Source organism: Lontra canadensis, unplaced genomic scaffold, assembly GCF_010015895.1.
Source record: "Lontra canadensis isolate GAN:19392208 unplaced genomic scaffold, GSC_riverotter_1.0 scaffold1, whole genome shotgun sequence".
NCBI classification, from domain to species: Eukaryota; Metazoa; Chordata; class Mammalia; order Carnivora; family Mustelidae; genus Lontra; species Lontra canadensis.
In genome coordinates, this window is record NW_022630995.1 from 28,428,293 (window position 1) to 28,455,962 (window position 27,670).

The 27,670-nt window shown below is 37.7% G+C and overlaps 1 protein-coding gene across 1 annotated transcript in view; it reads right to left on the reverse strand.

Moving 5' to 3' along the window:
* The window catches only part of GABRB1 (gamma-aminobutyric acid type A receptor subunit beta1), a 374,709-nt gene that overhangs the window by 239,962 nt on the left and 107,077 nt on the right, over nucleotides 1-27,670 (reverse strand). The window contains exon 4 of the mRNA XM_032852416.1: nucleotides 12,637-12,857. Coding sequence (XP_032708307.1) covers nucleotides 12,637-12,857 — 221 coding nt within the window. The remainder of the gene's footprint in view (nucleotides 1-12,636; nucleotides 12,858-27,670) is intronic.

Here is a 27,670-nt window from a genome sequence, read left to right on the forward strand (position 1 = left end):
GGAATTTTATGTTTGAGAAACATACTCTGGCTTCCCTTTGGTATTCAAAATGAGAAGGTGAATTGCAGTAGAGACAGCTGGTGGCTTCTGGGGATGTCATTTCATAATCTGAGACACAGACACTGAAAGGGAGGCTAGCTTTCACTTGGTGTCTGAAAAGATTAGTAGAGAAAATTTAGGGCTTTATTTCGATGATGGTCATTATTATTTCTACAGCATGTGTTTGTTATCTACATGTACATATACCAAAGTTTTAAACAAGGTAAGTCAGCGCCTGTCAGGCCCTTACTAGGTATCAGAGAATGTTGTTAAGTCCTTTACTGTATTAACTTACTTAACCTTAGTAATACCCCACAAGATAAGTAATAGTGTTATCTCAATTTTATCAATGAGGAAAGACCATTGTAGGTAGAAGGTGGCTAAGCATTTTTATATTTTAATAAAATTCCTAGCTTAGATGCATTTTAACATCTATTTTTTTTAAAGATTTTATTTATTTGACAGAAAGAGATCACAAGTAGAGAGAGAGAGAGAGAGAGAGAGGAGGAGGAAGCAGGCTCCCTGCCTAGCAGAGAGCCTGATGTGGGACTCGATCCCAGGACCCTGAGATCATGACCTGAGCTGAAGGCAGAGGCTTAACCCACTGAGCCACCCAGGCAGCCCCTTAAAATCTATTTTTTAAAGGTATAATTTTTCACATACAGAAGTAATGAAAGTTTCCTTTAAAAATATATATGCATATTGGGGCACCTGGGTGGCTCAGTGGGTTAAGCCCCTGCCTTCGGCTCAAGTCGTGGTCTCACGGTCCTAGGATCGAGCTCCATATCTGGCTCTCTGCTCAGTGGGGAGCCCGCTTCCCCCTCTCTCTCTACCTGCCTCTCTGCCTGCTTGTGATCTCGCTCTCTGTCAAATAAATAAATAAAATCTTTAAAACAAAAAAATATATATATATGCATACTTACATAAGCAAAAAAGGAGTCAAAAGGCAAAAAGTCATTTTGGATGATATGCAGTTGTGGCAAAAATCATGGAAGTGGTACTAAAACACTGAAGCTGGAAATGATGGTTTAATGGAATCAACTGAGGGTCATGGAGATTACTTTCAAAATGTCACCAATGGTTGTCACAACCTAATACATCTTCTTGGAAATGGTGTTGTTTGCAATATTGTGATTAGTATCTAAAAAAATAAGACACAACTTTAAAATATTTGGTTTGCCTTTCTTTTATTGTTTCTTCTTCTTCTTCTTCTTCTTCTTCTTTTAAGATTTTATTTATTTATTTGACAGATCACAAGTAGGCAGAGAGGCAGGCAGAGAGAGAGGGGGAAGCAGGCTCCCTGCTGAGCAGAGAGCCCGATGTGGGGCTCAATCCCAGGACCCTGAGATCATGACCTGAGCCAAAAGCAGAGGCTTAACCCACTGAGCCACCCAGGTGCCCCTGTTTCTTCTTCTTTCCTTCCTTCCTTTCTCCCTCCCTCCCTTTCTCTTTCCTTCCTCTCTCCATCCCTCATTCTCTCTCTGCCTCCCTGCCTTTTTGCCTTTCCTCCTGCCTGCCTTCCATCCTTCCATCTTTCTTTCTTTCTCCTTCTTACATGTTTTTCTCTCGTTCTTTTCTCCTTTCCAGAGAGTCCAGATTTCATATTATTCCAAGAGAGACTCAATCAAGGTTAAGAATTTCAGGAGATGAGGTTCTCTTTTTTTTTTTAGATAATTTAGGGTCACCGTTTTTACTTAATCTTCTACATTAATTTAATTAAGGAGGTTTTTATCATAATGACACATCCACAGATCACATGGCCACACAATAGTTATAGTAATTGCAAAATTATTTAAATTGGTCTTTTAGAACTTGAATTAGTCACAACACCATATTTATCAAAAAGGAGACCCTTGGGGTGCCTGGGTGGCTCAGTCGGTTAAGTGTCTGCCTTTAGCTCGGGTCATGATCCCAGGGGACTGGGATCGAGCTCCCTGCTCAGCAGGGAGCTTGCTTCTCCCTCTCCTCCCACTCCTGTTCTCTCTCACTATCTGTCTCTTTCTCTCTTTCTCTCTCGAATAAAATCTTAAAAAAAAAAAAAAAAAAAAAAAAAAAAGGAGACTCTTGGAGCACCTGGGTGGCTCAGTCGGTTAAGTGGCTGCCTTTGGCTCAGGTCATGATCTCAGGGTCCTGTGATCGAGGCCCACATCAAGTTCTCTGCTGAGCGGGGAGTCTCCCTTTCCCTCTGCCCCTTTGCCTCCTTATGCTCTCTCTCAAATAAGTAAATAAAATCTTTAAAAAAAGGAGACCTAACAAATATTTAATCATACAAAATGTTCATATTTAGATAGATGAATGAAGAATATGAAAAATAAAAATAAAAACTTTGAAAAGCAAAAATAGCAGCTCTTTCACTGGTGAACAATTCAAATAGCTTTCTCTGTATGCCACTGACGAAACTCTAAAATGTAAGTCAACTACTGTGTGACGGGAATAGCAATATTATGCTGTTTGGTGGGAATTGTAAAGAGCGTCTCCAGGCATTCCTCCTAATAGAGTGAGCTACCTATTCCTTATGCATGGCCTGTTTTTTCTTTCTTCCCTTCGAAGTAAGAAGTTTCTTTCTCTTACCAGGAAGCATTTGTCAATATCAGTCAACCTTCCTCTGTGAACCCTGCATCAGCCCACGTATTTATTCTCCACAATCAACACAACATCTTTGCCCAGCATATCTCACAGGAAGCCCTGTGTGATCTGCCCAGGACTCCTGAATGTAATCATAACCCCTCTCTACACAGACAGTCTGTAGGAGAGAGAAGTAATTTTTTCAGGGTGCGAATCAATGTAGAGAGCTAATATGAAACATTTAGGACCCCAAACTGCTTTAAAAATCAATAGTGTTTTTTTTTTTCTTTCTGGATCAGTATTATCAAAATAATTGCCTTTACTTTTCACTTTGCTTTATCATGAAAACCAAGGCAAGACAAGATGATCCTTCAAGGAATAGTGGGAAACTCTGTTTTTCTTTTATATTCAATAAATGTAGTCATTGATTTTATTCTCATGCACAACGCATGGTCAGGCACTGTCAAGAACATCAAAAAATCGATTCAGAGTCAGGCTAGGTAAGCAAATATGGTAGGGGAGTTCTCAAAATCCCTCTCAGGCCACAGGTTTCTGGTTAACATTAAATTTATTTCTGAAACCTGAAAGTTAGAAGCTTCTCTTTGGAATTCGGAGTCATTTGCATGTGTTAGAAAACCCGACAAAGTCATGTACATTTTATAAAGCTCACACACTTGGCAGAGCTATACCCATTTATGTTGTGGACTCTCTCCAATTATTTTCATTCCTATAATGGTGAGCAATGAAAGCATCAGACATAGGTGACTGTCTTACCAGCAACATCTGCAGGAAAAGACAAGCTTAAACAGCACAGAGAAAGGCTTCCTGTGCAGAGGTAAAGAGTGCAGGCTGAAATGAGGAAAGTTGGATTAAAATCTGCTTTCAGCATTACGTAAGGTGGTTTCCAAAATCACTTCCCAAGATAAAGAATAGTAGGTATACTCTACTACCTTCCAGCCAAGGTGGTGAGTATGTGTGCATGTCTGTTATCTTAGAAGGAAAATCTTAAAGCAAATTAAAATGCTACAGGCGAAGAAAATGGAAGAAAGTCAGGACCACAGCGGAAGTAAGATTTCTTTTGTTTCATTGTTTGACTTTAGAACTATGTAAATGTTTTATATAATTATGAAATAGAATTAAATCAAATTTTAAGAATCCAAACCAAAAGCAAAATGTACCTCTTTAAGTGGTGGCTTAACCATATAGTAAGGCACCAAAGTTTAAAATGTAACTTTAAAAACAGTAATTCTACTCTGTGTCCCTAACAGGATACACCCTAAAGGCAAGATTACTGGGAAGAAATCTTAACCTGTTTTTGGTAATCTCATCATTAGTAACAATAATGTTGGTATTTTTATTAAAAAAATATGTATACATATATATTATATATATATAACAGGATAAACAATAAATAATTACGTTAATACATTAGGAATCAATATTTTTAAAGAGGATGAAAGAAACAAACATAAAATCAAAGAGGTTGAATAAAAGCCCTATAATTTTAAATTTGAATCAGAAATATCAATACAGGGGCACCTGGGTGGCTCAGTGGGTTAAGCCTCTGCCTTTGGCTCGGGTCGTGATCTCGGGGTCCTGGAATCGAGCCCCGCGTCGGGGTCTCTGCTCGGCGGGGAGTCTGCTTCCCCCCTCTCTCTGCCTACTTGTGATCTGTCTGTCAAATAAATAAATAAAATCTTTAAAAAATATATCAATACAAACTTGTGATCAGTTTCCTCTACTTCTGGGATAGACAATGTGCAAGCTGATGGATCAAAAGACAAAGGAGCTGTCAAGGATTACCAATGTCATGTTCAAACACCTCAGGAGCCAACTTAATGGGCTGCCAGTGGCCAAAGACAAGACAGCATGAGGATGGAAATGGAACAGGCATACCTGTTTCAACCTGTGACTTCATAAGGATACACACACAAGAAAACAACAAAACGCCAAACTTCAGTGGTGTTTGGGAGATTCTAGGGGGATTTGGGAGATTCTAGGGAAACAACCAGCTATTTTGAAAACTGCTAAATAAAGGGAAACAATCAAGCATTTATGCCGCCTTCACTGCAACAACTTAATCTCAGGGTTACCCAATTGGTGAGGCAAAGTTCTTGCTTAGAGAATAATCTAGTTAATAAATAAAGAAGGAATGATAAAATATCACCATTTTGCAATTTCTAAATCAGTTTTGGCCAAGACTATCAGTGGCTGCTAAAATTGTCATGGCCTGAGTTGTGTCCCCTGAAATTCATCTGTTGAAATCCTAACACCCAATACCTGAGTGTGACCTAGTTGGAGGTAGGATATTTATGGAGGTAATCAATTTAAAGTGAGATCATTAGGGTAGGCCCTAATCCAACATCACCAGTGTCCTTTAAGAAAAGGACACAGAGGTACACACAGAGAGAATGTGATATGAGGAGACACAGGGAGAAACCAGTCATGCTAAGGAGAGAGGCCTAGAACCAATCCTTCCCTCATAGCCCTCTGGAGGAACCAACTTTGTTGGCTCCAGATCTGGGAGACTACATATTCCTGTTGGCACCCATTCTGTGGTGCTTTGTTATAGCAGTCTCAGCAAACTAATAGAATTATATAAAAATGAACAGGATTATTATAATGGATAGATCAAGCTGTCAATGCCTAAATCTGCTCATCAATCTTCACATCACAGAGAGAGTCAGGCGTTTTGTGTCTCATGCTAGAAGTGGACAAGATGACTTACGAAGCAGTGTTGTCAAAGCCCAACAAAACAACTAGTCTCAATCTGATCAAGCCTTAGGTAGAAGGCAGAGGGAAACATTTGCAACAAGAGGATGTAATCACAAAAAAAAACCAAAACAAAACATGTTTTCTTAAAATAATTTACAAGGAGGGAAATAAAGGAACAGTGAACATTTAGAATAAAAAGAGATTTTAGATATTTTATTAGTCAAATGAAATGTGTGTACCTGTTTGATCTTGACAATAAATTATGAGCAAGAAAAGTTACTTTAGGTTCTCTAAGTGTTGGTACATAGCATAATAATAGTACATAGTTCATAGTGGTGTGGTAAAGATCAAATATGATAATAGAAGTAAAGCACTCAGCATAGTATAATCTCAACTACTTATATAGTTGGCTTAGCACATTTATATACCCAGATATTAGTATAGCAATCATGCATGGTATAGTTTCAATTATTTATATATTTTGGTATTGGCTAAATTCCTTGATACAACTGCTATCAATATTAAATGCTGTGATAGGTATTACTTAATTTTTATGTGCTTACAATATGTCCACACAAGCCTTAATGACACTCAACATACTTATAAGGTCCAATCTGAGCCAGTATTGGGCCAAATGGATTTTCACTATTCATTCCACTTCCCATTCTCACATGGATCCTCAAAACCACCTGGCCCCAAGCTCACCTTTGGTAGAAGATGCAGGAAAGAAGCATTGTGAGTTTTGGGAAGAAAAGCCAAGACAAGGGTTAGGAGGGAAACGCAAAAGGAAAGACAGTTTTTAGGAAGGTTAAGTATTCCACTAAATATGATCCCAGAATTCAGTCATTCCATGCCTGCCATTTTCAGGAAAGACAAACACTGTCTTTCAGCCTCCACAGGGTCGGGCCTTAGAGAGAATCAGTGTTTTCAGCCAGCTGGATCATGTTTGGACAAGAGGCAGAACACATCTGGTCATTAATAGTGATAATTGCTCTTTGGTTAAGAGCCATCATTTAGATATAGGAAATGTTGCAGCTGACAGTGATTGTGAGTCAGGTGACTGCATCCTACAAATTTCCATTTCAATTTTTCAAACATTTATTTGGTTTGAGAGAGGGGATCAAAGGTCAAGGAAATAAAGTTCACATTTCCAGCAGATAGATTGGTATCAATCTTGTTGGTATCATAGGAAAATAATCCTAAGACACAGAAAGATATAACATCAAAAGAGTATTACAAATTCATGGGTTTACATGGGATTAAAGCAAAGTAAGGCATCAAATCGAGAGAGTTTTTATCTGGTTAAAAAGATTGTGAAAGTCCTCATGGAGAAAGTGGAATTTCAGAGAGGCTTTTAAGAAAAAGGAGTAAGATTATGCTGAGTGAAATAAGTTAAACAGAGAGTCAATTATCATATGGTTTCACTTATTTTTGGAGCATAACAAATAACATGGGGGACATGGGGAGATGGAGAGGCGAAGGGAGTTGAGGAAAATTGGAAGTGGAGGTGAACCGTGAGAGACTGTGGACTCTGAAAAACAATCTGAGGGTTTTGAAGGGATGGGGGGTGGGAGGTTGGGGGAGTCAGGTGGTGGGTATTATGGAGGGCACGTATTGCATGGAGCACTGGGTGTGGTGCATAAACAATGAATTCTATTACGCTGAAAAGAAATTTAAAAAGAGAAAGAAAGAAAGAAAAAGGAGTAAGATGGGAGACAGTGGTGGAGGGAGGGAAAGAGGGTTTGGGGATAGAGAAGGGAGAACATTTCACAGGGCTCTAAGTTTTTCAGATAAAATACAGGATGCTCAGTTAAATTTGAATTTCAGATACATAGCAAATAGTTTTTTAGTATAAATATGATCTATTTGGGTCATATATTTGGGTCATACTTGAGTTTGAAGCACCCTGAATGTGTTTAGAGAAACAAGTAAGTTGTTTTATAAAGATTTAGTCTTTGTAGAGGAAGGAAATGTGTAATGATGTGGGAAAGTTGTTTTGGTCACATACAGAAGGTTTTAGATTACAGACAGAAGAATAAAAAGGTGATTTTATGGGGACTGAGAAGAAATTTTTTTCCTGTAGAAGTGATATGATCTAACATGCACCATAGGAAGAATAAGATGGCAGTGATGAGAACAAGAAAAATTGAGATACAAAATGGGCCAGGAAGTGACAGATAGTGAGGATGTTAATCTAGACAATGGGAATGGTATCTCGCTGAGATACAGCAGAGCAGAAATGATAAATTGGATCTCAGAACAAAAAGAGATGTGGAGTCAAAACTACCTACAAGTTTATTCCTATTGACTTGGCAGATGACGATTTTTGTTCGCAGCTATATAAGGAGGAGAACCTGATTTTAGGAAAAAAAAAAAAAAAAAAAAAAGCAGATACTATGAAATAGGGGTCATGTCAGGAGGATCTGGCCAGGTGGGCATCCAGATACAGATGCTCAGGAAGCAATTAAAATATTTTTCTGAACTCAATAATTTGGAATTTTAGATATGTAAGCTGTCACATCAGTGAGTTGGTCAAACCTCAAGGACTCCTTCTAATTCACCATTAGAGGCAAGAGAGGAACGAGTGAAGAAAGGGGAAAAGGACCGAAGAACAGCAATAATGAAAAAACTACACCAAATCTTGGAAATCCAGAAGTCAAGGTCAGTCACCCCTCAAATCATTCCGAGAACTCGATAGGATGGATTGAGAAGCAACAACAGTGGTGCTGGTAATTTTGGAGAGAATTGTTTCAGGGAAGTAGCACGAGTGGAGCCAGGGTTTCGGAGACTGAGGAGTAAATAAATGGTGAGGGAGTAGAGGAAACCAAAGATGTGAGATGTGAGAGGACTGGTGTTTGAGGACAAAACCAAGGGGAAGGAGCCAGTGCGGTCGAAGACTGAAGATCTGCTGAAAGAAGGGAGCAAAGTCTGAAAGAGTATGCAGCAATGAAGTTAAATGCCTATGTGGAGAGACTGGCCTTCAAAAGAGGAGGAAATCATCCTCAGAGTTAAATGGAAGGGAGGAAAGACAGAAGATTAAGGGTTTGATGCATGACTCTGAAGAATCTGGTTGTTTAGTCTCCACTTTTAAGTAAGAAAGGAAATGCCATTATGTGTTTTGAAAGGAGCACGGTGGAGCAGTCATGGGACATGGACGTAAGTTTTGGTCTCCTGCCACATCTTAGACATCTTTAAGGTAGATCTTGAGCTAAATGGAGGAGGAAGTAATAGTGACTGCGATGTTGCTCCGTGGTATAATGCATTTTGTCACAGCAGAAGTAACCTGGGAGCAAAAAACTTAAGGAATGGAGTCTCTTCTATGTGCTGAGTGCCTATTGCACAGAAGCCTGGCTCCTGCAAAAGCACTAGTCTCCTATCAGACACCACTTCATTATTTTAAAGTGTTAACACAACTGTGTGGCATTCCTTGTGTGTCAAGTCTGATTTGACATAGTTGACAAAAATAGAAAACCAGCAATTCTATTCCTGTGGCTTCATAGGCATTGTTTTAGCACCTCAAAATGAGTTTCAATATATAGAAACATTTTTATTTAGTTTAATGATACGGTCTTGTGATTATGGAATACCCAGTTAAAGGGGCTTTCAGGTACATTCAGAAAATCTCACTGATCCCATCAATGCTAAAAACAACCCATTAGTGTACGGTCTCATTTCATAATGACTATCAGCTGGACTTACAGAAAGAGATAAGGCAAGGATTTCTTTCTCCTCATTATCCGACTCTAAAATAAGCATAGCTATGAATATGCCAATGCATATGTTATATGATAAGGCTTTTCTAGTACATGTGCTTAGGAAGTAATATATGACAGTTATTCTTGAAAAGGCAATTACAAAGAAAAAATGCAGATTGTCATTTCTGAGACTAGGAAGTGTTATATCAGAAGAATTAAAATAAACATGCCTGAATATATAGGACCATAGAAGCAATGGATGTTAGTTTTGGAAGGGAATTTAGGGATAATTTTATGCAATCTATTCCCTTTAAGACTGAGGGATCTGAAGCCTAGAGGAGGAAATAGCTTACAGAGGAGCACAATCTAGTCCAGCCACAAGTCTTCTAATCTATAGTCACTGTCACAATGACAAATTTCCATCAGGCTTCTGAGGAATTATTTCCAGGTCCATAATAGTGAGCATATGGCATAGACAGGGCACTCAATGAATTTTTTCTTAATTATTTACTTTGAGAGAGGGAGAGAGCAAAGGAGAGAGAAAGAGAGAGAGAGAGCACTGGGTGAGAAGGGGGAAGGGCACAGGAGGATGGAGAGAGTGGGGAAAGAGTTTCAAACAGACTATCCACTTAGCATGGAGCCCGATATAGGGCTTGATCTCAAGACCCTGAGATCATGACTGGAGCTTAAACCAAGACTTGGATGCTTAACTGACTGGGCTGCCACCCAGATGCCCCGGATTTTTTTTTTTTTAATTGGACAACTGCATCTCTATTCTGGTTACTGACGCCCCAGGGAATTAGAGAATCACCCTCCATGTGCAGTTTTTCCACCACCTGATAAGGCTATTATATAAGGCACAATGACTTTAGAAAAATATAATTTAAATTTACCATGTATTAACATAATCATTATTTCATAAGAATGTACCAGGGATTATTAATCCATTACTGCAGATGATAGAACGAAGACTCAGTAAATTTGTATTACTTGTTCAAGGTTAAACAATCAGAGATATTGGAGTTTGAGCCTATTTTTGGTCCTTTGACTCCAGGTGTTATGCTTTCTTTGCTGTATCTTATGGTTTCTCCAGGATGTTTATAACCTCCAGCAAAAGAAAAACAAACCTGTGAGGGAAGAGGTAGGAAAGAAGACAAGGGAAGAGAAATACCAGAAATGGTGTGAAGCTCTTATAGAGAATGCTGCTGTCAAAAAGAGATCAGAGTCCACATAATAAAGGAAGGATTTGTGTTTTCCTTTGGGAGATCCATTTGGGGGCTCCAAGCCTATGTTGGCTCCAAGCCTATGTTGGCTCCAAAGAGGAGAAAGCAATGTTGTACAACTTGATAGGAGGTGTTGACTTCTAAATGTGTTTGAAAGGCAGTGGTGTAGGAAAAGCACACATATGGGAATCAGGGTACCTGGATTTTAGTCCCAATTCTGCCATTACTTTCTTGTGCCCTTAGAAAAGTCCTTTCCTGTTTTGTGCCTCAGTTTTATCAGTTTATAATGAAGTGTGTTCAACTTCATGGTCCTCAAATATTTTTCTTCCTTTCCATCAATTCCCATTGGTAGAGGCTACCAATAATTTGAGAAATGCCTGAAATGACACTGTAAACTGAGAATGCAACCCACTTTCTTGCCTGTAAAAAACATGGTTCTTTTTTCTTTCAAACAAAAACAACTTTTTATACATTCGTTATTAATCACATATAGTGATTATACATGTAATTGATTAGCTTACTAAGTTGGGTTATGGAATTATTCTCCCAGAATATTTTAGAAGAGTAATTTGTCCCATTATACCTTGGTTATATCCAATAAAGCTTTCATAGATGACAAAAAATTACAAATGATTTCCAGTGTATGCATCATCGTTAATGATCACCACTGATCTTGAATTAGTAGATTTTGTCAGTAAGTATCAACACACTCGTGGGAATTGTTGGTTTATTTTACCATATTTTCTGAGAGACTTTTAGGTCAGAGATTTTAAACTAGAATTGAAAGCTCTTGGGGTACTGAAAAAATGGAGAAATTACAAATATTATTTTGCAACTAATGCTGTTTTATTATGCAAATGAACTCCAAATCTATCAACTAAATAATCAATCACTGGGTTAAGTTCAGAAGTTTTAGTGCAGAACTTAGTGCAGAAAAAAAGTGCAGTTGTTTTCACTTGCATATTGTTTTTGGATATTCATGAATGAACAGAAATTGTAGCATTTTATCCCTTACCTAGAGTGTTAGCTTGGTGTGGAAGGCATGCAAAGAATTTTAGGGGGCTTATGAAAACTCTAAAATAAAGGGAAAATGAGTTTGTGTATATAGCTCTCTTCAGCTTCTCAAAAGGATTATGAAAGGTGACAATACAGGTTAAAGAACCACCACTCTACATATCCTCCGATAACAAGCCACAGTTCAGGTATTTCTTTGGTAAAATGGGAAGCTGATTTGGATTATAGTTCTAAAATTTTAAATCAACCTTTAACAAAATGAGAGTTAATAATAGACCACAAGTATATGATACCTCTTCTATACTTGAGTCTTAAAAAGCCAAATAAACAAAATAAAATCCACTATAGTGCAAAACATTTTGATATAAATTAAAGACAACCTAAATAAATGATGGTATATCATATTCATGTATTAGAATTTTAAGATATTCATTCTCCCCAAATTGATCTATAGAGTCAAGGCAATCTCAATTACAATTTCAGCAGATCTTTTTGGGTAGAAATCAAAGGTTGATTCTAAATACTATAGGAAGAAGCACAAGGCCTAGAATTTCCATAGCAATATTAAACAAGTACAAAGTTGAAGGATTTACATGATTTTATGATTTACCATATAGTTATTATAATTAGTGTGATACTGTTTGCAGATAGACACATAGAACAATGGAACAGAGTAGAGCTTAGAACTAGACTCCCACTTATCCAGGCAAAAGTACCAAAACAATCTGGTGAGAAAAAAAGAATCTCTTCAGTTGTATAATTCAAAAATTATACAACTGGATATTCATATGGGAAAAATTGAACCTCAACCCTTGCCTTACATGAAACACAAACAATATGGATCACATACCTAAATACAAACATTAAGAGAGGGATTTAAGGGAATGAAAACACTGTGAATCTTCTCAAAGTCACCACAAAATATTTTCCTACTTCTTTAAGATATTGTTTCTTAATTCTCTTTCATAATTAAGTAGCTATACCCAATACTTAGAATACATTTCAGTTCAACCTGGATGGCTCTGAAATAATCAAGCAATCAACTAAAAAAAGATTGAACTTCTACAATAAGTTAGGTATAAAATCTGGCAAACATACATTTTCTTATTACTCTGTTTATTATTGGAAGTTCAGGGCAAATAGTTCACTTACCTTTGATGAACAAAGTTGCCTAGATTTAGCTCCACTGATTTTCTTTCTCCAAAAGAGATTTTCTGGTCTTTAATATAATTTTGTTACAGAAATTAAAGTGTCTATATATTCTCCTACTTGCTTTTCTTCCCACTGCCCATTCCCAACAGTAAAAAAAAAAAAAAAATAATAATAAAACATAACAACAGGAACAACAATGATAATAGTGAACCATGCAACACAAAGTCATTTACCGGAGCCCATAGAGAACTGTTCCATCAGGATGCAGTCGGATCATTCGATTTTTCACGGTAACCCCATGCACAAATGATTTCTTGTCATTCAGAAAATAGGTGTCTGGCACCCAGAGTTGGTCAGCTACCCTGTTGTCTAACGTGAGGTTTAGTGGGATTCCAGAATAAGAAAGTCTTTTGTCTTTCCAAGACTGCTGGAAATACATGGTGAGTGTATAATCCTGTGAAACAAATGAAACAAAAAAACAAAAATTTTAATTATCATCATCAAAGAACATCATGAAAGTGATAGTCTGTGATATTATATATTCTCAGAGATCCACTGTCCTGCTATCCCTGAAGTTACATGTGAATACACAGAAATTTGCACCTCCAATTATAGGCAACCAATAGGTTAGAAGTAATGGAGTAATAATTGAAGGCATGCACGAGCATTCACTCCAATGTAGGGTAAATCCATTGAACTGAATTTTAAGGTTTGAAGTTAAGGTAATGATCATGCAGTAGGTCATAAAGGAAAGTTGTACTGAGAGAACCATGTCCACAAAAATCTACCTCTGGATCTTATATTTATGGTACTTTTTTGGACGGGAATGTTTGCTCAATAATAACTAAAAATTGATGTGCTTAAAAGGAGAGGGTGTTTTCCAAATTGCAAATGCCTTTTGAATGAATACTGCTGTTTGCCTTATAAATGTCATCAATTACCATTATCTGGATTTTTCTAGCAAGTTACAACTTGTCTCCTGCTACTAAAAAGTAGTTTATAAAGCACGTTTGGATGGAGATATTTATTTGGCTTGAGCACTGAAATCAGTGGTGGAACTGCTCAATTATTTCTCTTATCCCATTCCTGCTTTGTTTTAAGAACTGGTTTGAGTTCAGAACTGGGTTTGTACTTGACTTTGTTTCCTCACCTCCTATAAAAGGTAACACTTAGGACATCCCGTCTGTGTTTTTCTTTTTCCCACCCAGATTTCCCTTGGCAGTAAGAGACAGGAATATTTGGGCTCAACAAATAGATGAAGCTACTAGAGAGGAACCATAATAATTATCTTAAGAGTTTTAGTTGTCTGTTTTTAAAGAGTTCTATTAATTCAAAGTGTAATTGTCCATTAAAAAATGATACCAGTAAAATCATAGACTTTAAGATGTGAGTCCCAATGTAATAAAAACAGAAAAATCATTTCTTCTTTTCAAGGATATTTATCTGTCAGCAGTGACTGTGAATGCTTTAGCAGCAGTTAAGAAAACACTAGATAACTCCTGCACATCGTCTGTGTACTACCATTGTTGCATAGACCACTAATCACATCATGGCTTACATCTGGACAAACCGTACTTTATTTAGAACATTATATGGATCTATATGCATTTCTGAAAACTCCAAAATATAAGACAATATTCATTCTGGATAATGAGTTCCTGTGTCCTTTAACCATTACAGTGGAGAACACTTACACTGTTTACTCAGAAGGCATTGTGCAATAATTCAAAGCCATCCTTTCTTGTTCATTAGCTCTTCACTATCAATCACACAATATTAATCACACACACCTTAAAGGTCTAAAAGCTCCTTCCACTTTACCTACATTTAACCAAAAAGAAATGCACAGGATTCTATACAATTCCCTTGTCCCCTGCAACTATTCTCATTTGCATCGTCTTCAATTTCTTAACATAACATCTTTTCGGAAGAAAAATGAACTCTGGGCAGAACTCAGAGGCGGACTCTGGGCCTTTGATTTCAAAAACATTGATTCTAAGATCTACCAGATGTAGAGCTATATAATCATGAGTAACTTTATCCCCTGTATCTCAGATGCCTCATTTAAAAAATAAAAATAATAGCATTTACTGGCTTATTACGAACATTACTTGGGAAAATTATGGTGAAGCCTCTTTAGAAACTGTAACATGCTAAACAAATATATTATCCTCAAAACTGTTATTTAAGGATTAATATCATACTTCCAAATTACTTTGAGTGTGCACATTCATTTTCAAAAGCATTTCTATTTTAAAAGAGATGGTTATGAAAAAAAGACCTTGTAGGCAGAAGGACCCCATTGATCATGAAAATAATCAATTGTCTGTGATCCATTGCAAGTCTTGGTGTCCAGTTCTTATTTGTAATTCAACCAAGGTGGGAAAATTAATAACTAGCCAAAGACAAGTTAATGTAGACTTTGCCATTGTGATGAGCACACTCAGCAACAGAATACATTGTTTCAGTATTCGTGCCCAATAGTCATTAGCTTCCAGATCTTCACAAGTGGGACAAAGGATTTCCTCACAAAGAGATCAGGGGGCAAAATCCTTATTCCACTTTTTCTTCAAAAGAGTTTTAACATGTGATGGAGGAAAAACCTATTCTTATAAAGTCAAAGGGTTATAATGGCGAAACAATACTCTTAATACTATAATGAAAACACAAGTTTGTGGTAAGTAAACAATGGAGAGTCAAAAGGAGAAAAGAGCGTAAACATGAGTAAACTCTGCATAGGTTTAAGTAAGTGTGTGTGTCTGCATGCATGTGTGTGTGTGTGCGTAGACCTTCTCCCTTCTCTGGAAACTGTTTTGTTTCCTGCAGAGTGAGAACTATACACATGCAGCGAGATCTTTGCTCTACACAACTCCCACTCTGTTTTCACTAAGTATCGACTAAAAATCACATCACGGTTCTAAATTAAAGCAGTAATTTACCCTATTTGCAAGAAGAAGTAATTCCGTGAAAAAGCATTTCTGCTTGTGTGTTACATTTGGAAGTGGGTGATGTGGCACGAGTACTCTTCAGAACTTTTCTTATGTATTTCTAGCATTGTTATCCTAATCTATGACCTCATTCCATGATAAATGGAAATCTAGACATATAAGATTGATAACCTTAATGAAAACTTTTTGAAGATAATGATAATAATGATGATAATGATGAACATTATGGAAAACTTAAAATACAGCCGTATCTCCTTTTGTACTATTTGTATTATAGTGCATGCATAACAATAACCTCTTTCTCCTGGAGAATGCTCTGTCCTCTGTGGTTTTCATAGCTATTCATATCTATTATCACATTTTGTTCTCACAACCTAGTGAGCCGGGCAAATTCTCTCTGAGAGAATTTATTATTTACATATTTGAGAAACTATTTACTGTCTTTTAAATAAATTATTCGACTACATCTTAATAGAAATATTAACAGTGACATCTGGCTGTAATAAAATCTATGACTCATTTTGGTGTATTACATTTTTAGATGGAAAAGAAAGCCTTAAAAATGCTGTATTTTGTTCTCTCATACAACAGATTTTCTATTAATTCTTCATTAGTCCAAAGTGCAAGCACTCAAGGAAGGATGGGAAATTTCTCAGAAAAATATTAAAGGTAGAGATACTGTGAACAAGAACACTAAAATGATTTTTATTCCAGATGTACTTACAATTGTTCAACCAGCTTTCTCAAGTATGTAAGCTACTCTGTGAGAGGAAGAGCGACATATTTAGAAACTATGGACCATAGGGGATTCTCTGACGCTGACGCAAATTAATGAGATTAACGGGTGTGAGTTGGCTAATGAAATTGGTCAAGCTAATTCGGGCATGAGAGACTTTGATTCATTGAGGAAAAGCAAGAGAGAGGATACCAAATCAGAAGTGCTCAATTATACTCCAAAAAGACATATTTAAAAAAAAAAATTTTTAAAATTTATTTAACAGACAGAAATCACAAGTAGGCAGAGAGGTAGGCAGAGAGAGAGGAAGGAAAGCAGGCTCCCTGCTGAGCAGAGAGCCTGATGCGGGGCTCAATCCAGGACCCTGGGATCATGACCTGAGCCGAAGGCAGAGGCTTTAACCCACTGAGTCACCCAGACGCCCCTAAAAGATGTATTTTTTTTAAATCTAAAAATGTTAGGGGAATAAGAAAATATTTATTACAAATAAAAATAATTCTTGTGGAGAATAAAGGTTAAATCACTGCTTTTAAACCCTGGGCGATTTTGCCCACAGAGGACATTTACCAATGTTTAGAGACAGTTTTGATTGTCACAACTGGGAGTAATGGTGTGTGCTACTGGCATCTGTGGGTAGAGGTCAGGGTTGCTCCCAGTGTAATGCATGACACAGCACAGCTCCCACAACAAAGAATCACCCGGCTCAAAATGTCAATAGTGCCAAAGCCAAGAAACCCTGTCTTAGATGAAAATATCTTTCCTTTCAGTATTAGTAAAATACTTCAAAATCCTTTATCACGAAAAATATGTATATTAACATGTCTACCTGAGGTTTTAACATATTCTGCAAAACTTTTGTGCTAGGGAATTCTGGCATTAGATGGTTTATAATTTGCCACTTTATCATAAGAAATCATTTGATAAAAATCCATTATCTAGCACTGGAATAGGGAAAAAGAGTTATGTGTTTTATTGAGGTATTCATCTTACCAGAATGAGCTCTGAGACTTTATAGTGGAAAAATGAGTCTTTTATAAGCTCCATCCATGATCAGCACACATCTTAGGCTAACTTGTCAGGGAGGAGACAAAATATTGCTTTAACATCCAGTAATATTGCATCCACTCAGAACAATCATATCCCTTCTTTTCTAAGTATTCTTAAAAAGGTAATGTGTGTGTGTGTGTGTCTGTGTTTGTATTAAAGAATCTGTGTTCCTACACAAATTTTTATTTTATCTTTCATAAATTTGAATAAACATTATAAAGCATTCCAACCACAGATCCTGTTCCCTGTCAAATATTCATGCCGGTTTAGTTTTCTTCAAGAGCTGATTGTATTAGAGCCGTGCATCCTTGCCTGCCAGGCCCGGGTCTCTTCTGTGAGGGAAACTGCCCTGCTGACAACCCCTGCTGATTGAACAAGGCCACATTCTATACCTCATGATCTTGCCCTCCTCCCACCTTGGGAACAGAGAGTAGCCACCTGATTTAAAAGCAGCTGATTCACAGGCAGGAAATAAACCTGTGTCTGGTTCAAAAAGATGAGCTGACCCAATCAGAACCCTGTCCCAGAAATTAGCTCTTGCATAAAGAGTCTGAGACAGGAGCTGTAAGACTAAATGTAGAAGTCATGACCTAGAACTACGATACACTGCTATTATGAGGTTGTGAGAGAGGAGGGACTATGAATAAAAAGAGGAAGCCAGCCTGCACAGGAAGAAAGAAAACAGAGAAAGATGCAAACAATCGCCAGCAGACGAAGAGTTTGACATTGTTAGAGAATGAATGACTGAGTTCAGGAAGGCCTTTACTTATCTCTAGTTCTCATGAGGTGTGGACATGTGGACATGTTTGATACTTCGACTTCCTAGGAGCTCTCTTCGTGTCATTACAATAAATTCCACTTTGCGCTGAGTTATTTTCATTTTTATGTTCGCTGACTAGAAAAAGCCATGATAATGATGCTGATCAACATCCATATCAGAATCTCATTAAGAACAAATTGCACATATTAAGGAAACCCAACAAAACCTCAATCATCTGGCCCATCTTTCTGATTGCTATTATAAGAAACCTGAACCCCAGAGATGTTAAATAGCTGAAAAACAGAAGGGAGACACATTTGGCTTTGTTTATTAACCAGAAGAGCAAAGAGAAGGGAAAGGTATTTTACTTCTATCAAGACAATTCCCTATCCAACTCAATGACAATTATGAAGAAAAGCCACCTGGAGATCAGTGTGTATGCTGGCAATAAGTAGTATAGCTCATAAGGTTAGGAAGAAAAACCCAACACATGTTGCATCTCATGCAAAGTTTAGTGGAAAATGGCCTGATAAATAAACCAATTTAAGTTGTAATTGAAATGAACCACACAACATCTGTTTCTAATGCAACCTCCTGTTTAAATGAATGTTTTGGTATCAGTGTCACTGTTAAGTACATTCTGCAATGGAAATTCATCGTTGTATCTCCAGATTTGCATAAAGTTGTTGATTTCTAATTTTTATCTTGTTAGCATCATTTATTCTTATGTTAACTATTAATACAAGTTTGTTGTGCTTACTCCTTAGCTTTGTTTTGTTACAATATCTTTAAAATACATGCATTCTTAATCTCAGGAAACAAACTGAGGGCTGCTGGAGGGGAGGAGGGGGGGATACAGTATCTGGGTGATGGAAATTGGGGGGGTATATGTTGTAAAGAGCACTGGCTATTCTATAAGACTGATGAATCATAGACCTGTACCCCTGAAACAAATAATACATTACATGTTAATTAGTTGAATTTAAATTAAACAGATACACAGATAAAATACATGCATTCTCATTGTTTCCAAAGCCCATGTTCTCATTCTTTTTTTTTTTTTTTTTTTTTTTTGCCAACTGCACCCTCATGCTATGCCTCAGAGAACATAGTCTTCTTTACCTTTGTCTCATCCTAAATAGCCCCATTTGGTTTATCCATCTGTGTAGTCAGACTTTTTATCAGTCTTGTGCTCTGTTCTGAACAATTCTGGAATTGATCAACCTCGTGGGAGAACAGAAACAGTGAGAGTTATGGGACTATACCAAAACAGAGGCACCTCAGAAGATCACATGGATATACTGTGACACATGAACATGTAAGTACATGGATGTGACAACTGGAGAAAGCGCTTGGGTTCTGATACAATGAACTGCATGACATCACCACTGTTTGAGATAGACTGTACAATATAAGAATTTCAGCATTTGTAATCTCATACCTACTGTAGAAGCTATAAAGATTTATTGTCTTTAAAAATATAAAAGCATTTTTTGAAAACTTGTGGGGATGCCCGGATAGCTCAGATTTTAAGCATCTGCCCTTGGCTCAGGTCATGATCCCAGGGTCCTGGGATTGAGCCCGACGTTGGGCTCCCTGCTCAGTGCAGAGCCTGTTTCTCCCTCTTCCTCTGCCATTCCCTCCACTTGTGCTCTCTGGTTCTATCTCTCTGTCAAATAAATAAATAAATAGAATCTTGAAAAAATACAAAAGCATTTTTCTTTATACAAAAACATCCAATTTCTTAAAATGGATATGATAAAATTAATGTTTCATACAGTGATAGTTTAAATGTCTTATGTTCTAAAATCTGAATAATCAGAAGCTCAGATAATTAGAGTTGTTTCTCTAGTAAGATATATTGAAATGTTGGACCTGAAGTGGGGGCAATTTTCTAGAAACTTCTGGGTTAAAAAGATCTTAGGTTATTAGAATGACTGATCCATGGTGTCAACATTGCATGACTGTTTACTATATTTAAAGAATTGTATTATGCCAGTTGCTGAGGAGAAAAAGTGGAATGATACTGGAAGGGCCTATTTTATATTTTTATTTTAGCCAGAGGCTTCCATTGAGGTTAAACAATAACTTTGTTGTTTAACCCTTAAACTGTCCCTGCTCCCTTTCCCCCAGAGGACTTAAAAACAAGTCCCAGAAACCAGCTCCAGGTGTGGAGGCCAAGAAAAACAAGGCTGTACCCACCTCGGGTCTGGCCCTGACTAAGTACGACCATCTTGGCAAAACAAAAGCTGGCACGTTGCACTGTAAGAGTGGGTTAGCATAAGAATGGCCATCCTGAAGGCTGGGAAGCCATTTTACTGAGCATCCCTAACCGGCCCACACAGCGCAGGTAACTTGAGATAAGAGAAAGTAGCTAAAACCTGAAAAAACAACTTAATCATATACCACCAGGGCGGTTAGGTGGTGGTGCCACAGTGACCAAATGTTAAAGAAAAACAAATAGTTAACTTGCAGAGATCACAATCCTGCAAAGACAGGAGTCTCCCTTGGTTTGCAAATGTCCTGGTGATTTACAACAAAAAGGGCTATCTCGTCAATGGCCCAATTTCCAGAGACAAATGGCTCAGTTCCTCAAGGCCTAAGGTCCCACCATAAAACTGAAAGAGGCTGAGGCAGAAGGAAATGTGAATAAAGTTAAATTTCTTCTAAACCTAAATCTCACTTAACCACCAGGATGGCACCAGGGTCATGCTGGGGTGGCAAAAGGTTAAACAAAGTTAAACTGTCAAAGTGGGACGCAAGAGATGATGTAGCTATGAAAAAGTGCCTTGAAAATGCTATATAAACCCTTGGCTTTGAGTGCTCAGGGTCCTTGTTGAAACCCGCTGCGCCGGGCGGATACTTGGACCCCAGCGAGCTGGAAATAAACCTCGCTGTGTGACTTGCATCATCGAGAGTGTTCTCTGTCTAATTGAGGGGTGGTCGACTCCGTATCCTAACAATACATTTTTCTTGCCTGCCTCAAGGAACTCACATGTCAGTGGGGGAACGCAGCACTGCCTAGTCCCAAGCCACCCTGCTGTCCTTTGTAGTCGTCACAGTCCACCCATCACCTGTATAAAGCAGCTCTCTGCACCAAATTTCCTCCACTTCAAATACTCCGAGAACTCGGAAGAGTTCCACTTGTTTTCATTGGCAGCTGCCTACTCAAGGAGACAAGCTTATTGAGTAGGAGGATATCAGTTTAACAAGCTCTGGCATTAACCTAGGGAATAGAGAGCTAAGTCAGAGTTGACTTAAAACAGCACTGAAAGGGAGGTGGAGAAGAGGAAAAATGTATGAAGCAGTGAAGTTAGAAGAGAGCATCAGGGAGGACCCCTGGGTTTCTGACAGAAGTGAGTAGATAGATAACATTAAGAATGGAGGATCTGGGGCTGAGGACGACTAATGTATTTTGGGCTGGTTTGTGTTGTGGGTGTCGGTGGCATTTGCACATAGAGGTGCCAAGTATGTAGTTATGGGCCAGGATATAGGAAGACAGGGCTCAGAGAGAAACAAAGCCCTGTGAGTCACGAGTGATAGATGAAGTCGTGGGAATGAACTGGTTCGCCATGGAGACAGTGTAAGGTGAGAAGACAGAATCCCTAGGAAATTTAATTCTGCAATTAGTCACTCACTCCTTTGAGCCCCCACAACTCTGCTTCCACTTTGATTGGAATACTTGCAATCATTTCCCAGTCCCACAGATTTTGAGCTCCCCAAGGGCAAAGGATTTTTATTTTATTTTTAATTTTTAGGTCCTTGCATAGTATGCAGTGGAGACCTGTACTCCAATATGTTAGCCAAATGTGAATTAAGTAGTGCTGTGTGTTTGTGGCACTGGATATAAGTACTAAGTACATTATTGCAAACTCATCTTATTACATTCCAATTTTCTGAATAACTTACTATCCATAGATAATATATGTGGGGACTTTCAGTTAACTAAAATAATTACTAATCCAGAGTTTTTTCTCTAACTAATCAAGACTAATGGGTTTATAATTCCCATTAACATAGGTAACTGATCAATTTCTGGGAAATGAGAAAAGCATATGGAGTTTAAAGCAAATTTCCTCTTTAAGAATGAATTAACAGTGACTATCTCCAAAACACTAATAAACATTTTGAAATAGGTCCAATGAAATTTCATTGACAGTTATAGTAATAACTTGGCAGTTTTGGAAGTATAAGGCTATTTATGCCAAAGCTTTAAAAATGGACTGTATTCAGTGCAACTTTTGATCTCAATTACAAATTAGTCAATATTGAAAGTTATCAGTAAAATGTAAGATTAGCAATTAATTCATCAGGAGGATAATTCATAAACATTACTGACATTTAAAAATCACTTAACTAATTACATATGTATGGCACAATAGGTTTTTTTTCAAAGTTCCTTAGTTCCAGAAATTCCTAGAAAATTGTGTTTCCATTTTCTCTAATATTTACGTAAGAGCAGAAATAAATTCAGATCCATGAAAGATCTAGTGAAACATTCAGAATGTGGCAGTTTTGGCTGGCCATCCTGAGTTGAACTATGAATATATGATCAGAATGGTAACCATTAGGTGGAATGCATGACAATTCTAGAAAACTAAGGTATGGCACGATCTAAGTTGGGAAAAAATAGGAGAATCAGAAGACCAAGATTCTGTCAAAACACATGCTACTTATAAGAAATGGAAAAAAACTTTGTGATCATTTTCTAGCCCAGGAAGCCAGTCTTCTCTTGTGAACTATGATCTTGGAATGTGAACAGAGCTTAAAAGAGAGGAGTCAGTAATAAGATTCTATTATGTTTTGTTGGAGGAGAATGAGATCTTAGAAACTCTTAAAATTAATAGGGTGGAAAGAAGGAATTGTTATAGGATACAGTGATATCTTTCTCAAGAGCCAAGTATTTCTAATATCTCTTAGAGCTGTCACTTAAACCCTTCCAGGAAGGAATCCTTTGGAAATCTCAGGAGCTTTATTTTCAGACTTACTAACAGGAAGATGGATTTCCATCAAATTATCCACCAAATTACCATCCTAGAGAGACTATGTATGGGTCATGGTCTCTTGGGAGTCCCTGGTGAACTCTAAAAAGACAATGGGTAGCCAAATTCTATTATATTTATCATGTTTGCTCTCTTACTCCATCTCTCTTTTCTGTACCATCTTGCTTTGTTTAGTTCTAATTTTACATTCAAAAACAATCACTATCAACATTTGGTGGCTGCTTTTTCTATCTGTTTTAAAAATAAAAGATCATTTTACATATACTACCTTTTTGTCATGAAAATTAGTACCTTTTCTCCACAGCTATTTCTTTATTAATTTGTTGTCCATTTGTTTATTGTTTACCAAGTTCTCTTCCTTCATCCTATTTTGTTTCACTAACCAATTGGCAGCTTGGTGGGTAGCCTTTTATATGTTTGTTCATACTCATACAATTATCTATGAGCATACATACATAGAGATGTGACTTTTGTTGTTTAAAAATAGCATTATATTATTCATTTCTATGAGTCTGTCTTTTCTTTTTTATTTAAGATTTTATTTATTCATTTGAGAGAGAGGTAGTGAGAGAGTACACGAGCACGGAGGAGAGAGAGAAGCTGGCTCACAGATGACTCTGGGCTTGATCTCAGGACCCCAGGATCATGACCTGAGCTGAAGGCAGGTGCTAAACTGACTGAGCCACCCAGGCACTCCAGATCTTTCTTTTCTTAATGACAGCACAGAAATTCCTCCAAATCAGTGGGTAGAGATATAACTCATTCCATTTAGTGGATATGCAGTGTACTATAGTATAGAAATTATTCATTACTCTATTAATGGTTATTGAGGTTATTTCAGGGTTTTTTTTTTTAACAACTAAAAATAATACTGTAATAAAACTCTTTTTGAGGGGTGCCTGGCTGGCTCAGTGGGTTAAAGCCTCTGCCTTCGGCTCACGTCATGATCTTAGGGTCCTGGGATCAAGCCCTGCATCGGGCTCTCTGCTCAGCAGGGAGCCTACTTCCTCCTCTCTCTCTGCCTGCCTCTCTGCCTACTTGTGATCTTTGTCTGTCAAATAAAAAACTAAAATCTTAAAAAAAAACCCTCTTCTTATAGATGGATATATCACAAGTACTGGTATTTCAGACTCTTTTGCCTTACATGCTTTAGAGCTTAATATGACAACTTGCTAAAGTAAATAAAAATAAAACTATAGGCTAATGATGTACTATATGTTGGCTAACTGAACATAATAAAAAATAAAATAAAACTGCAGCCTTCTTCTTTAGTACTACAATTTTCTAAATATTGAACTAAATTCAAATTTATAAAAAGTATTAACTAAGTCAGTCCTTAAACTCAAGTTTATAGAACGAAAAAGCTACATCAATTTCCATACTGGCCATCTCCAGTGGCTCAAATTCACTGAGCATCTGTTCAAACTTCTGTTGGTCTTTGACTGGATCTGGCTAAAAAGTGACTTGGCAAGCACTGCTGTGAGAAGGACCTTGGCAATGTTATACCATTTACTGAGAAAAACAAAACAAAGCAAACCTCTAAACTCCAGGAATTTCTTTGGCAGTATAGAAAAAGTGGTTTGTGAATTCTAAAGCTAATAATTCTGATAAACTTCATATTCCTCTGATATAGTTTCACAGTTGTCAGTTATACCAAACATGCATAGCTAAACAGACTTGCATTAAGGATATAGACTGGACCCAACTAGGAATAAAACCTCCATGCTAACAAACGGATCCATCAACTAAGTCTTTGGCAAAAATAGAACTAGGACAGTTGGAATTTAGTTAAGGATTTATTTCTCACTGATCCGATGATCTTAGAGCAAATTTGAAATTCAATCTCCTTATCTGTGTGATGGGCAGAAAAACTATCAAGTCTGTTGGAATGATAAATTTAAAAATGTATGTAATAGTCCTAGAAAACTATAAAGACTGTAGTTGATTAAAGAAGAAAAAAACAAACAGCTTAAAGCATGTCACAAGACAATGCAATTCCTAATACATATGTTCTTTTTCTTTTTTCTTTTTTTTTTTTTTAAGATTTTTATTTATTTATTTGACAGAGAGAGTGAGAGAACACAAGCAGGGCAGACAGTGAGGAGAGAGAGGGAGAAGCGGACTCCCTAATGAGCACAGAGCCTGATGCGAGGCTCGATCCCAGGACCCTGGGATCATGACCTGAGCTGAAGGCAGACGCCTAATCATCTGAGCCACCCAGCTGCCCCCCTAATACATATTTTCATTCTCTTTAGCTAAGTTATCAATTTTCCCCCTCTAAATACTTAATAATATGGGTCGCTTATTACTGAATGTTTAGCTGCATGACCAGTACTTTAGTAGGGGCTTTCTGTATGTTATATTGTTTAAACCTCACCTCCTTATGAAATCGGAATTAATATTCCCTTTTTTAAATGAGACTCTCAGTTTATGAGATGCCAAAAGCGACTCTGCTCAGAAACATCAGAGTTGTGGTCTGAACCCATATCTGACTTTAAGTTCCTAGTTCTTTCTACTCAAAAACAAGCAATGGCTAAGTATGTATCATAAGCACAAAAGGTTTTTCTCCTAGGACATGGCTTTTATCTCTTGCCTAAGGCTGACTTCTGACTTGCTTTTTTATGGATGCCGATTAATCATTAACAGTCAGTTCTAATGTAGACTTTTCAGTCCTCTCTGATGTTTTATCCATGACCTTGCCTTCATCCGCTGTTGTCGGTAATGAACACCATGGCCATGCTCTTATCTGTGGGCTGTTGACATCCCCATGGAATGCTAAATACAATCAATTGTTCATCACTGCTCTGGGTGATTCTTCAGATGTTAGCTCAGAGAAAGACAATATTTTTGTTCTATAGCAATCCTCAAGGAGTATAGGAAGTAGAATAATTTTCTTTTGGTCGGATTGTTTTCACATTCAAAGGCCTGCCAAATTTTACTACTTCCAAGTAAAAGCCTTCTTAATCATTAGCTATGGTAGCAACTATGTTTTCCTTGCTGGCAATTATTTCTAAGTAACCATAAGATGAAAGGCAAACATGGCAAGTGCCTAGAGGTTAAGGATCTCTTAATTTAGACTGTGCATGCATGATAACACTCTAGGAGAAGAGAGGGAACATACAGTTGTTGAGGGTAGGGGCTACTATGTGTTATTTCTGTGCCTCTATCACCAAGATGATAGAATGCCCCAAACGGAATCATGCCCACCCGCACTTAAAATCTGGTCTTCGGTCCACCCCCATTTTCAGTGGGGAATGATCCTTAATAATCATCCACCCTGTTGATCAAATCAGAAACTAGAAATCTTTCTTGACTTTTTCCTCCATCTCACCCCATGCTAAATAAGACAATAAAACCTGGCATTTCTATTTCATAAAAATATCTCTATTCCATTTAGTTGCTGTGATCTAGTTTGGCCTTTATTATTTCTCACCTGATTAACTGCAAGAGGCTCCTAACTAGTCCTCTGCTTTTCGTCTTGTTCTCCCTTAACGCCTTTGACAAATGGCAGGTAAAGTGGTATTTCCATTTTTTAAAATTGCAGTTATGGGGGCGCTTGGGTGGCTCAGTGGGTTAAAGCCTCTGCCTTCGGCTCAGGTCATGATCTTAGGGTCCTGGGATCAAGCCCCATATCGGGCTCTCTGCTCAGCAGGGAGCCTGCTTCCTCCTCTCTCTCTGCTTGCTTCTCTGCCTACTTGTGATCTCTGTCTATCAAATAAATAAATAAAATCTTTAAAAAAATAAAATAAAATAAAATTGCAGTTATGATTCTGTTGCTCCCGAGGTTAAAGTTCAATGGCCCCTCCATGTTATGAAGATAAAAATACAAATTGCCTAAGGGCAAACAGTGTGCTTCCTTTGTTTTATCTCTTTAGCTGCACTTCTTTACTTGATTGCTTTTCCATTCTGTCATCCAGCCCAGCCAGTCTTCTCTCAGTTACACACACACACACACACACACACACACACACACACACACACAGTATTTTCTCTTGTGAAGTTGTCTTGGCCTAGTATACTCACTCTTCTTTCTCTTGCCCCTGGCTACTCCCTACTGACACAAGCCTCAGACTGGAAGACAAATGCATCTTTTTATCTGAGTCAGAAGCCAGAAAATCTGGGTTTGGTCTCTCCTATGGCTCCCCTCAGGACCGTCTCTTCATAGCCTGCTTTTCTCTGCAAGGAAAGCTGGCTGGGTGCTCCTCTGTTTTCCTGCACTGGACTGTGAACGCCATGAGGACTTATCCATCTTGCTATTTCCGGTGCTGAGGACAGGGTCTGCAGTCAAGGGGGTGTCTGACAACTTTTTGTTGCATGAATCAATAAATGGTAGAGGAGAGGTAAACCCGGAGGCAGAGAGCCCTGTTAAAATGGTAGCAGAGGTGAAATATACTAGGCCTCTGAGTGGGGGCAAAGTAGGACTTACTACAGAGGAGTAGAGACAAAACATTGAAAGAGAGGGAATGGACTTAAATTGGCTGCTGCGATTACGAGAAATGAAGAAAATAAGAAATAGAGGAGTACCAGAATTTAGGGAAAAGTTGATATATTTGTGCTGGGTATTAACTCAAAGAGCTTGAAGTGGAGGTATAAGTATTGTAGCTGATAACAAGGCAGCAGATTGGATATCAGGGACACAGATAAATGAGTCCTCATCAACTCTGTTATAGGATTAAATGAGATTATCAAAGTGAATTTATAGATAGAAGCAAACAAGGGCATAGGACAGAAGCTTGGTGCCTATCAGTCGTTCTTTTTCCCACTGGCTGACAG